The sequence below is a fragment of the Acomys russatus genome, chromosome 25, assembly GCF_903995435.1.
Source record: "Acomys russatus chromosome 25, mAcoRus1.1, whole genome shotgun sequence".
NCBI lineage: Eukaryota > Metazoa > Chordata > Mammalia > Rodentia > Muridae > Acomys > Acomys russatus.
Genome location: NC_067161.1, coordinates 49,433,252 through 49,446,594, shown reverse-complemented (window position 1 = coordinate 49,446,594; position 13,343 = coordinate 49,433,252). Strand labels below are relative to the sequence as shown.

General features: G+C 48.5%; 1 protein-coding gene across 1 annotated transcript; it reads left to right on the top strand.

The window, feature by feature from the left end:
- Positions 1–8,688: 8,688 nt before the first annotated feature.
- Odf4 (outer dense fiber of sperm tails 4) lies at positions 8,689–12,240 on the top strand. Its single transcript, XM_051167291.1, has 4 exons — positions 8,689–8,735; positions 8,930–9,222; positions 11,677–11,811; positions 12,017–12,240. The coding sequence occupies exons 1-4, from the start codon at positions 8,689–8,691 to the stop codon at positions 12,238–12,240; spliced, it is 699 nt and encodes a 232-aa protein (XP_051023248.1).
- Positions 12,241–13,343: the final 1,103 nt, after the last annotated feature.

The following is a 13,343-nucleotide window of genomic DNA, read 5'->3' as shown; positions in this document are numbered from 1 at the left end:
AGGAGTAATGACTCTGGGGTCTTGAAGGCAGAAGGGCACTCGGCATGTTCTCAGTGTTCACTCAGCAAAGTGCTGGCCACGTGAGATGGTGGCATCTTTCTGAGGCTCTTCAAGACTTGAAAGAGCAGTGGTCTACAAATATGGTTTTATATGGGGGAAATGCAAATAAAATGCATTTAAGAAAAGAAACACATAGACATAATGTTCAATTTCTTTCTTTCTTTCTTTCTTTCTTTCTTTCTTTCTTTTTTTTTAGGTTTTTTGAGACAGGGTTTCTCTGTGTAGCCTTGGCTGTCCTGGACTTACTTTGTAGACCAGGCTGGCCTCGAACTCACAGTGATCCACCTGCTTCTGCCTCCCAAGTGCTGGGATTAAAGGCGTGTGCCACCACGGCTGGCTTCTTTTTCTTTTTTTAAATTAATTTATTTTTATGTTACGTGCATCAATGTTTTGCCTGCATGTAAGTCTGTGTGAGGGTGGCAGATCTTGGAGGTACAGACAGTTGTGAACTAACATGTGGATGTTGGGAATTGAATCTGGGTCCTCTGGAAAAGCAGCCAGTGCTCTTAACCACAGAGCCATCTCTCCAGCCCCTTTTTATTTTATTTTTTATGTTTTATTTATTTATTTACTTTTGGGGTTTTTCGAGACAGGGTTTCTCTGTATAGCTTAGACTTACTTTGTAGACCAGGCTGGCCTCGAACTCACAGCGATCCACCTGCTGCTGCCTCCCAAGTGCTGGGATTAAAGGCTCGCGCCACCGCTGCCTGGCTACCGCTCAATTTCTTTTAAACTGCTGAGCAAGAAAAGCAATATCGAACTTCCACACTTATTTTGTGCAGCTTCTACTCAGATTTAAAGCCAAGAGCAAAATTAAGACTCCCCTTCCCCCCTTCACCCCCCCCCCCCACCCTCTGGTTCAGGTAAACTCAGATGAGCTCCCCCTAGATTGTAGCTGGAGTGGCCTTTTAAATATTGTCTTTTTTTTTTTTAATGTTATTTATTTACTTATTTATTTATTATGTCTTCATATACACCAGAAGAGGGCATCGGATCATAATACAGATGGCTGTGAGCCACCATGTGGTTGCTGGGAATTGAACTCAGGACCTCTGGAAGAGCAGACAGTGCTCTTAACCACTGAGCCATCTCTCCAGCCCCAGGTTTGGCACTTTTATACCTGTGTCATTGATGTTGCTATTCTGGGGATCTGGGGAGCGTTTATGTTCTTTACAGTTGGACCAGCATGGGCTGCATCTCCCGCTAAGCTAGCGTCAGATCGCGCTGCTTTGCTTCATCCGTCACTTTGCACACCAGTCTCATTCTCATAGTCTCCAAGGTGGTGCGCGCCTTTAATCCCAGCACTCGGGAGGCAGGGGGGGTGTTTCTCTGTGTAGCCTTGGCTGCCCTGGACTCACTTTGTAGACCAGGCTGGCCTTGAACTTGCAGAGATCTACCTGCCTCTGCCTCCTGAGTGCTGGAATTAAAAGTGTGCGCCACCACCACCTGGCTAGATTTACTTTTATGTATATTCTCCCACCCCCTCTCTGTGTCTCTCTCTTGAGACAGGGTTTCTCTGTGTAACTTTGGCTATCCTGAAACTCGCTCTGTAAACCACGCTGGCCTACAGCTCAGAGATCTGCCTGCCTGTGCTTCCCAAGTGCCGGGACTTAAGGCATGTGCCACCACCACCTGGCATAACTGATCTTTTTTTTTTTTTTTTTTTTTTTTTTTGGTTTTTCAAGACAGGGTTTCTCTTGGCTGTCCAGGACTCACTTTGTAGACCAGGCTGGCCTCGAACTTACAGAGATCTGCCTGCCTCTGCCTCCCAAGTGCCTGGGATTAAAGGTGTGCACCACCATCGCCTGGCGATAATTGATCTTTTTTTTTTCCAAAGATTTATTTATTTATTATCATACATACAATGCTCTATTTGCATGTACACCTGCACACCAGCAGAGGGCAGCAGATCTCACTACAGACGGTTGTGAGCCACCATGTGGTTGCTGGGAATTAAACTCAGGACCTCTAGAAGAACAGACAGTGCTCTTAACCTCTGAGCCATCTCTCTAGTCCTGATAATTGATCTTTAAAAAATAAATATTGGGCCGGGCGTGGTGGCGCACGCCTTTAATCCCAGCACTCGGGAGGCAGAGGCAGGCGGATCGCTGTGAGTTCGAGGCCAGCCTGGTCTAAAAAGTGAGTCCAGGATGGCCAAGGCTACACAGAGAAACCCTGTCTCGAAAAAAAAAAACAAAAAAAAAAAAAAAATAAATAAAAAATAAAAAATAAATATTGGAGCCGGGCGTGGTGGCGCACGCCTTTAATCCCAGCATTCAGGAGGCAGAGGCAGGCAGATCATTGAGTTCGAAGCCAGCCTGGTCTACAAAGTGAGTCCAGGACAGCCAAGGCTACACAGAGAAACCCTGTCTCGAAAAACCAAAAATAAATAAATAAATAAATAAATAAAGTAAAATAAAATAAATATTATATATTATTATTGGAGAGGGCATTGTGTGGAGGTCAGGTGACAACTTTGCGAAGTCAGTCCTCTGTTCTTACCTTTAAGTAGGTTCTGGGGATCAAATCCAGGCTGCCAGGATTGCACAGCCAACAACTCTAATGACTTAGCTGCCTTGCCAGCTCTTAGAATTCACCTCCTGAGTGCTGGGATTAAAGGCGTGCGCCACCACGCCCGGCTTGAATTAGAATCTTTATTACACCGTGATTACAGTGTAAGGCACAAAATAGCCTGCTGTTCCCACTTACTAGGACATGGCTCCTGACCAGGTGTCTCCTATGTTAGACAGGCACATCCACGGGTCCTTTAGGGTCTTGGTGGCCTTGCATTGCTTCTCTGTTAAGTTCAGGTGATGAGAACATTCGTGACTTCCTATCTACGTCACTGTGCCAGAGTCATTTCCCCAGGGCTGCGCTTGTCCTACCCATGGCTCTCCAGAATTTCTCTCATCCTTGGGCGGAAGGCCCTGACTCCTCTAACCACTGTCCAGCCTCCCATTTGTTGTACTTTGATATATCTAGAGATTTCCAATGGAACCTTCTGGATTCAAATGCAGACTCCACCACTTGCTGGCTTTGTGCCTTGAGTAAATTACTCAGACAGAACCAGTGCTAATGATGGTAGTTCCCACCTGCCATTATTTGGGTTCCCCAGAAGTTGACCCCAGAAGTACTGGGGAGGTGAACCCATGACACACTTAAGAAAGACATAAGGAAGTGAGAGAGGAAAGGCCTGTCCAACTGGAGACAACCAGGACCAGGGGGAGCTGTAGGTGACTGACGGGATTGGGGTGGGGGGAGAGGGAGGACAAAGTATGGCCCCAGGCTATGAAACGAAGTTTTACATAATGGAACAGCTGACAGTGATGATTGCAGACCATGCTGACCTGATTTTAACCTGATTTTAAAAGCCTAAGAATTATGTATTCGTGCACGCCTCAGCACGTATATGCAGTCAGTGCACCACATGCATAGTAGCGGTGGGTGTCAGAGGCAGCGTGGAACCCCTTATGGACAACTGTGAGTCTTCGCGTGTGTGCTGGACACTGAACCTGGATTCCCTGCAGGAGCAGTCAGTGCTTTAAACCACCAAGCCATTGCTGCAGCCCCATACAAGGCCTGGGCAGTTATTGCCTGGACTCTCACAGGAAAACATCTCCAGCTCCTGAAACAGCTCTGTTACCTGTTCTAGTCAGGGGTTGAGACATTTAGGGGATCCATGCCACATCTGCCACCCTTCCCTTGACGCTCTACTGCCTCGCTCTTTCAGACTTTTCCTTGGGCAAGGAGGAGGCTGCTGTGTTTACTGTGTCGTCTTTAATGTGTCTTCCGAGCTTTGTCTGTCTGTTGACACTAACAGTGGAAATTCATCAGACAGTGTTTACCTTGTGCACTGTGACTACATAAACATTCCATGGCAGGGCTGGAGGCCGCTAAGATTACAGTTCCTTTCTTGAACTGTCCTCTTTCATTCTTTCCTGACTTTTATTTTATTTATTTATTTATTTTTGGTTTTTCGAGACAGGGTTTCTCTGTGTAGCCCTGGCTGTCCTGGACTTGCTTTGTAGACCAGGCTGGCCTCGAACTCAAACTCACAGCGATCCGCCCGCCTCTGCCTCTGAGTGCTGGGATTAAAGGCGGTGTTGAGTTGTATCGGATCTAAGCAACCCTAGAACAGTACCAGATGAGGAGACTGAGGTACAACAAAGCTCTGTGACTGTATCGCACAGAAGGGGTCACTTGGAGCTTGAGGGGCCACTGTGGGTACAGGAGACAATGGCAGAAACAGATAAAGACGGAAGAAGTGCAAGAGCGTAACTGCATAAAGACAGAAAAAAAGGTGACAACAAATGCAAAAAACAAACAAACAAAAAACAAAACAAATGCAAAATGACCAATCTTAAGGAGAGAAACATTGTATTTTCTTCCGCTCCGAAAGCTTTTCTCTTGAACCTCTGCAGCTTTGGCATGAAAACAACCCAGTCAACGCTGCCGGGGCTTCAAGATTAAGACTCAGTTGCAGGCTGGGCGTGGTGGCGCAAGCCTTTAATCCCAGCACTCGGGAGGCAGAGGCAGGCGTATCGCTGTGAGTTCGAGGCCAGCCTGGTCTACAATGTAAGTCCAGGATGGCCAAGGCTACACAGAGAAACCCTGTCTCAAAAAAAAAAAAAAAAAAAAAAAAAGACTCAGTTGCAGCAGCCAGGTTTGGGGGGGGGTGCACACCTTTATTTATTTATTTATTTGGTTTTTCGAGACAGGGTTTCTCTGTGTAGCCTTGGCTGTCCTGGACTCACTTTGTAGACCAGGCTGGCCTCGAACTCACAGCGATCTGCCTGCCTCTGCCTCCCGAGTGCTGGGATTAAAGGTGTGCGCCACCACGCCCGGCTTATTTTTTATTTTTGTTTTTTTATTCATTTATTCAGATTACAACTCAATTGTTATCCCATCACTTGTATCCTCCCATTCCTCCCTCCCTCCGGCTTTCACCCTATTCCCCTCCCCTAGGTCTATGACCGAGGGGGATCTCCTCCCCCACTTTATGGTCACAGGCTATCAAGTCTCATCTTGGTAGCCTGCTTATTCTTTGAGTGTCACCAGGGCTCCCCACCAAGGGGAGGTGGTCAAATATGGGGCACCAGAGTTCATGTCTAAGTCAGTCCATGCTCCTGTCCATTGGCTGGATCAGAGTTGGGGTTCGATGTTTACTACTTGTATTATCCCTGGATAGGGTGCATACCTTTAATCCCAGCACTCAGGAGGCAGAGGCAGGCAGATCTCTGTAAGTTCGAGGCCAGCCTGGTCTACAAAGTTAGTTCAGGACAGCCAAGGCTACACAGAGAGACCCTGTCTAGAAAAACAAAAACAAACAAACAAAAATATATTAAAAACTCTCAGATCCCAGCAATGACCCCCTCGATCTTCAAGAAAATAATGGTCATAGTGACAAAGGACTCCATCTGGATGGTGGCAACACTAACCAGAGGCCGAGACTGTCCCAATGCCTGGCTCACTGCTGGGCCTGCACCAAACTACGGACAGGCAGGACCCATGTTCCTCCTTAAAACCTCTCAGATTTGCTGGGCTCAGCAGCTAAAGACTGACGCTGCCCTGGGACCTGTGCCTCCAGTGAATCCATCAACACCACAGGAGCCTGGTGGGATGGCCATCTGGATAATGAGCAAGTCTGTCATTTTAATTCATACACAGGCTGTTTGGATTACACTTCCTGCCATGCTTTATCCTTCTCAGATCCCTGGCGGCATCGGTGGGTAGGCTAACTGTAGGTTTGTCAGCCTGGCAGCAGCAGGTAAGCAGCTCCTTTCCTGGAGGCTGCAGCCACCTAATTAGTGCATTTCGTATGTAAAAATCAGGCCTTGCTTTTTTTTTTTTTTGGTTTTTTTGAGACAGGGTTTCTCTGTGTAGCCTTGGCCATCCTGGACTCACTTTGTAGACCAGGCTGTCCTCGAACTCACAGCGATCCGCCTGCCTCTGCCTCCCGAGTGCTGGGATTAAAGGCGTGCGCCACCACGCCCGGCTCAGGCCTTGCTTTTTCTGGATCAACTAGGTCTCTTGTTAAGGGAAGGCAATCAGGTTTGTCCTGCTAACAGGCTTCATATTAAAATATAAACAGGTTTCAGGTGTAACTATTTTTTTTTTCGAGATAGGGTTTCTCTGTGTAGTCTTGGCTGTCCTCGACTCACTTTCTAGACCAGGCTGGCCTTGAACTCACAATGATCTGCCTGCCTCTGCCTCCCAAGTGCTGGGATTAAAGGCATGCGCCACCATGCCTGGCTCAGGTGTAACTTTTTACTATTCATTTATTTAAAAGAACTTGCTTTGCAATGACTCCTCTCAACAATAACTATTCATTTCTCTGACAAATGATTAGATGGAAGAAAAAAAAAAAAAAAAAAAAAAAAAAAAAAAAAAGAACAAAAACATGATTTAGAATATGTAAATGCAAACTATAGAAATACGAGGAAATTATTTAAGGTATTTGAAAAATGTTTCAAATTTCTTTGTTTGGTTTTTGGTATTAGGAGACAGGGTTTCTCTGGGTAGCCCTGGCTGTCCTGGACTAGCTTTGTAGACCAGGCTGGCCTTGAACTCAGAGACCAGTCTGCCTCTGCCTCCCGAGTGCTGGGATTAAAGGCGTGTGCCAGCATGCCTAGCTATGTTTCAAATTTTCTTCTTCCCTCTATTCTATTGTTGTACTATGATTTCAAAAGTCCAGAATTTTGACACTGATCGCTGGAGGTCTGAGGAGCTGACAGAGCCCTCACTGCTTTCTACTCAGTCATAAGCTCAGGGCTTTGAGTTTTCTCTTCTTCTTCTCCTCCTCCTCCATTCTTCTTCTTTTGGTTTTGACAGGAGATCAAGTGGACTCCAGACAAACATAGCCTAAGTTTCTGCACTGTCTGTTCCTCCTCTTTCTTGGTTACTAGGAAAGTTTACCTTCTGTCTCTATTCTACGTTTGTCTCGGCAGATTCCCACCGGGCTGACAACCATCAATCATCCAGGGAGCACCTGTGGACTGCAAACTGCGGCGCTCTGGACTTACTGAAAGCTGATGTAAACCAGCCCAGCCATCCCAGAGACAACTTGTGAGGAGACAGTTGCCTGAGTCCAGCCATCTCAAGACCAACTTCTCGCCGGGCGTGGTGGCACACGCCTTTAATCCCAGCACTCGGGAGGCAGAGGCAGGCGGATCGCTGTGAGTTCGAGGCCAGCCTGGTCTACAAAGTGAGTTCAGGATGGCCAAGGCTACACAGAGAAACCCTGTCTCGAAAAACAAAAAAACAAAAAAACAAAAAAAAAAAAACAAAAACAAAAAAAAAAAAGACCAACTTCTCCATCTTGCTGGCAGGTTAAACTAAGTTCATGTTCTCAGGCCCAGGGACCTACTCCTATCCTGATTGGTGGGCTGGCACAGGCGTCTGTGGTTCCATCTTTTGAATATGCTCTACAACTGCCCGTCAAGGTTGCAGCTCCCGGGTCTATTCTGAGGCTCTGATCCATCAGTAGCAGTTTGACTGCCATACATTTTTGTCATCTGTATTTGAGCCTTGTGTTTGAGCTATGTTGGATCTAAGTGGACCCCATAACTGGATTGAGAAGTAAAGATGAAAAGGAAAAAAAAAAAAGTAAGTAAAGAGGCTAGGGATGGGATCTCATACCTGTAAAATCCTAGCACTTTGGGAGGCAGAGGCAAGAGGACGTCCATGAGGTCATTGCTTTGTCTCAAACCTGGGAAAAATGGCTGAGGTGTCTATTTAACATGTCAAAGCAGATGGGGCCTGCAGATTCTCCCAGCATCCCTCAGTCCCTACCTGTTACAGGACTCTCCTGGCTGGCATACCCAGCCCCCTTACCCTAAACTTCTCCAGCCCAGGGGCTGGGCTGCCCTTCCCTATATAATCCAAACATTTTTGCTGCCTGCTCCTTTTGAACCTTTGGCCCCCTGGCTGCTGCACCTGGCTCCCCTTTCCTCACGTGTTCAGGGTCACGTCCACTCTGGACTCTCCCCATGCGTCAGCCCCTGGCTGTGCTCTCCCTTTTGTCTATATAAACGTCCTCCTCCACCACACCAGGAGCAGTCATGTCCTTTCCTTTATATTTCTTTTTTTTCACTCAGCCATCCTGGGCTATCTAGTGAGTCCTAGGCCAGCGTGAGCTACACAGGAAGTACCTGTCAAGAGAAAGTGGGGAGCTGAGAGACGGGAGACCAAGAGACTGACCATTGTTGATTTGGAACTGAGTCGAGAGGTGAGATGGGAGAAACTGAGGAAGCAGCGGGAAGGTTGGCATGGGCTTGGGAGAAGGAAGGCATGTGGGTCTTTTCCTGGTGGCACACCTTTTCCCTCTCCACTGTCAGCATTTAGGAAAGGGGGTGTGTGTGTCTCTCAGATCACCACCTTAGTTAGGTAAAGGGGACAGTAGCTAGAGAGAGGCATCTGGTCCACAGGGGCTGGAGTGCAAGGAATAGAATTTTGAGAAAGGGTTAGAGCTGAGTCCATGGCCCATCCCCCATCTCACTGCTCCCCAGCAGTATTCCATGGCAGTTAGGGTCTGCTCAGCAGAATGGAGCGAGGCCTTCTCTTGGATCTGGAGCTCAGATGCCTGAAAAGAGCGCCGCCCCCCTTTCTTCCTCGGACACTAGGCCTGTGATGAAAGCTGATTTGACTGAGGAAGATGTTGTGAAGCTAAGGGCCAGGTGAGTGTGGGGAGGGAAAGGGACTAGCGGGTGTAAGGGCCAGAGGAGCAACACCCAAGGCCCAGAGAGGAGAGAGAGCAGGCATAGGAGGCCTAGGCAGGAAAAGGAGGCTGGCTCAGGAGGCAGGGCGGAGGAGAGGTGGCCTGGGCAGAGCACAGGGGCTGGTGCAGGACTGCCGCCTCTTGCTCCAGCAGGAACCAGCGCTCGCTCATGGACTACCGTCGCAACTCCCTGCTGCCCTTCCAGTGGAGAATCACACACAGCACCCGCTGGATGGCCCAGGTGGTGGCCTCGGAGTTCAGCCTGGTGGCCTTCATGGTGCTTCTGGTCATGGTCTTCTCCAAGAAATGGCTGTACCCCTCCAAGAGTCGCTTCCATCAGCGCTTCCCCAAAAACGTCACCAACAAAATTTACACCTCCATTCACACCATGTCCACGGGGCCCCTGTACGTGTGCATATCTAAAAGCTGCTCCGAGGACGATAAAGGTGAGGTCCTTCCTCTTTCCATCCACAGTCCCCAGCCTGCCTTGACCTCTGACCTCTCGGGTGGGCCCCCACCGTCTTGTTCCCTCCCGTCAGTCAGTCATCTTCATTTGGCTTACAAGATGGCTCTCTGCTGGCGTGATGATCTCAGGGTCGTTTCCTTCCTTTGGTTTGACCAAATCAGTTTGCCCGACCCAGTAGAAAATGTCAGGTCCTTCCTTTAAGGGTGTTGAGAGGATCATTCCCGAATAAAATCATTTTTTTAGCTGGGAGCTGCTATCTCCTTCTAGTCTCACCTCTCTGGGCCTGAGGCCCCGCCTCTCTGGGCCTGAGGCCCCGCCTCTCTGGGTCTGGGGTCCCACCTCTCTGGGCCTGAGGCCCCGCCTCTGGGCCAGCTCTGCATTTCCTTTTTATTGTTTGGCTTCCTTATTCCTTCCTTCCCTGAATTCTCACAGCTGCTTAATTTCTGACTTGAGTTTCGTTTCCTGTTGTCCCTTCAACCACCTCAGAAATGTCCAGGTCTAGGTGTCCCTTGCCATCTTTCTCCTTCACATAAGCGGAAACAGGGATATAACAATTTTGCCTTTTTTGTTGTTGTTTTTGAGACAGGGTTTCTCTGTGTAGCCCTGGCTGTCCTGGAACTCGCTTGCTCTGTAGACCAGGCTGGCCTTGAACTCAGATTCCGGCCTGCCTCTGGCCCCAGAGTGCCGGGATTAAAGGCATGCGCCACCACACCTGACTTTGCTTTCTGTCTTCCAATAAGTGAAGAATCTAGGCTTTCCACAGCTTTTGCTACCCACTCCTGCCACTGTGGTGGCCCAACTATCAGGAGCCAAGTGACCGGGGCCAAAATCAACCTTTCTCACTTTAAGTTGTTGCCGGGTATTTAGTCCCAGTGCTGAGTAGATAACTAATACAGAAAAGTGGTGACAGAAGGGCAGGGCCGTTCCTGCACCCACATCTGATCACGTGGAAGGAAGCCCTTGGAACAGGTTTACCGGAAGAATCTAGCTCCGTTTAGCCAGATTATAGTGAGACCCGGGAGTGAAAAAACAGTAAAGGGTCTGGAAAACAACACAGTTATGCCACAAAAGGAGCAAACTGGAAGGCGTGGACAGCAATGGCACAGCTGTTAATGAACTCAGGCGCTTTCGAAATAAGCCAAACACTTTGCATTGGGACAGTGGGGAAGATGGTTTGAAGCCAGTCTCAGGAACTGGCCAGGCTTCAGGGTCTAAAATTATAATCGTGTTTACAGATTTCTTTTGAAATCTTTCCTAAGTCCATTAACAATTTGCGAACTTTTCTTTTGAGAATTGCTGTTTGTGTCATTTCCCCCCCTTCTTTCTATTTTTCTCTTATTGATTTTTTTGTATTGATTTGTTAAGTTTCCTCTATGTAGCCCTGGCTGTCCTGGAACTTGCTATATAGACCAGGCTGGCCTTGAATTTACAAAAATCTGCTTGCCTCTGCCTCTGGAATGCTGAGATTAAAGACATATGCCGCCGCCACCATGCCGGGCTTTTAAAATTTTATTATTATCATTATTGTTGACTCAAGGGCTTACTATGCAACTCTGACTGTCCTGGAACTCACTCTGTAGACCAGACTGGCCTTGAACTCACAGATATCCGATTGCCTCTGCCTCTCTCTCTCGTGTTGATATTAAAAGGCGTGAGCCACCACATCTGGCTATTTTTATTTATTTAGAAACATTGTATTGTAGTCTATATTGGCCGGTAAAACAACCAGGCAGCTTAAACTCATGGCTATCCCCTTGCCTCAGCCTATAGGTGTGGGCGACCACATTGGCTTTCAGCCAGTTAATCAAATGGTTGGCATTGCCAATATCAGGAGTCTGCTTCTGTGATCCCTCCTGTGCGGTATTTCTTTGGTTCTGAATGACCTGTTTTCTCCTGTTTGTTCACTTACTTGTATTTCTTTCATTTTTGTGAATCCTGAGTTCCTCCTTATTTTTGTCTCCCACCCACCCACCCACCCCAAGACATTTTTAGGCTGTGGACAGTCCATCCAATTTTTGGGGTGGCTAAGATAAGTTTCATGCTGGCCTTGGGGCTGGGCTTTGCCCTCACCGCCTGGCTGCACCTGCCGTACCTGACGTGCCTGGAGAGACTGCCTTTCTTTGGCTTGATTGCAATCATCCTGAGCTTCTGTGAAGGTGCCCCCCAGCTCTGAAAAAGGTCCTTAATTCCCTAACCCACATGGTCCCGGGCCGGTCTCGCTCTTATCTGGGGGTGGGGGCGAGGGAGGGGTGGAGTCAGGGCTTAGGGGGCGGGGAAAGAACTGAGAACGGAGGTACACCGTTTTCTGATCCCTGGAGACGGGAGGGGATGATTTCCTCAGTGTAAATGGTTTGCGGCTGTAGCTCGGCAGATGAGGCAGATCCATTGTGCGATTCTTAGGTGAGAATAAGATTTCTCCACTCCTGCCTCCCAGTCGCCTTCATTTTCCTCACCCTCATGCTGTTCCCCGTTAACCTCTGGATCTACGAGCTGAAGAAGAACATCTCCGTCCCTGTTGGCTGGAGCTATTTCATTGGTTGGCTGGTGTTCATCCTGTATTTCACTTGTGGTAAGTGTGTGTGGGGGGGGGGGCACGAAGGCATGTGGGAGGGTCAGGGCAGAGAGTGTGTGGAGGGAAGGAGCAGGCAACCCCCCCCCCGCGCGCGCGCGCGCCCCAGGTCCACCCCGAGAGTCCATAGGGTCTTAACTTTCCCTTGGGCTCACCTCACCTGTCACCTTCCCATGACACCCCCCTTTCTTGTTTTTCTCACTAGGGGTCCTCTGCTACCTCAATTATAAAAACTTCTGGAGCCTGATTGCGAGCTGCTCCTCGCCCAAGGGTGCTTGCAACAATGGAGTGGAAAAGTCTCTGATGGGTACCTGCCAGACCTCCTGCGCCCAGGAGGACAGCCTAGACCCTGCTAAGCAAAACGATGAGCAACCGGCATCCTCCCCAGCAACCGACAGCTACATCTGTCCTTGTCATGACAAAAAATGAGCAAAGGACGATTTGGGGACCAGTTCTGCATCCCTCTTCCTCAACTTGGCCTTGTCTGTGCCTTCAGGTGGTGTGGAATAAATTGTCCATCTCTTCTTCATCGTGTCTGATGGTCGTTGAGGAGCACCAGAGGAGGCAGAGGGGAAAGGAAGGGGGGAAAACAAACATCTTGTCTGTTTCCCAGTTGTTCCAGCCTGTGAACTTTTTGGCACCCTTTTGTCCCCAACCAGCAGCCTCTATCATTGTATATCTGTTGTGGGTAGGAGGGACTCTGTGGTGGAACATTTACCTGACACTCATGAGAACCTGGCTTTGATGCAACAGAACTGGAAACAGAAAAACAAATGTAACCCTAGCCAGGTTTGGTGACACATGCCTATAATCCCAGGAGGCTGAGGCAGGAGGATGGCTAGCTTGAGCCCTATGAGATGATGGCTTCAAAAACAAAAAATAAAATATAACAAGCCAAAAATACATACATATATATATGTATATATACACATATATATATCAAGCCAAACTTATTATAAGTATCTGGCTGGGGAAAGTGCAGTGTATTGTATTGTTTTTTGTTTTTTCAAGACAGGGTTTCTCTGTGTAGCCTTGGCTGTCCTGGACTCACTTGTAGACCAGGCTGGCCTCGAACTCACAGTGATCTGCCTGCCTCCGCCTCCCGAATGCTGGGATTAAAGGCGTGCGCCACCACGCCCGGCTCCCAAGTGCTGTAACTGAAGGTTTTGCAGGATCACAAATAGACATGCAGAGTGGTGTGGTGGATGTAAACATGTTTTTGTTCTGATCCCAAGTGTGGGATGGGGAACAGACTTGTGAGAGAGCAGGTGATGTTTATCTGCTGGAAGACGGACCACTTTGTGTGGGGGCTTGGTTTTTGCCAGCTGAAACCCAGCTAAGACCAAGTTTATAAGCTGTTTATTGCTGGATAAAAGTTTACCCCCAGCAGCCGGGCGTGGTGGCGCACGCCTTTAATCCCAGTCCTCGGGAGGCGGCAGAGGCAGGCGGATCGCTGTGAGTTCGAGGCCAGCCTGGTCTACAAAGCGAGTCCAGGACAGCCAAGGCTACACAGAGAAACCCTGTCTCGAAAA

Bases quoted from the DNA above. Each gene is read 5' to 3' on its own strand.
- Odf4 (XM_051167291.1), top strand. From the start codon at position 8,689: ATGAAAGCTGATTTGACTGAGGAAGATGTTGTGAAGCTAAGGGCCAG. The intron at 8,736-8,929 runs GTGAGTGTGGGG...TTGCTCCAGCAG, and splicing joins GTTGTGAAGCTAAGGGCCAG to GAACCAGCGCTCGCTCATGG. The intron at 9,223-11,676 runs GTGAGGTCCTTC...CCTGCCTCCCAG, and splicing joins CTGCTCCGAGGACGATAAAG to TCGCCTTCATTTTCCTCACC.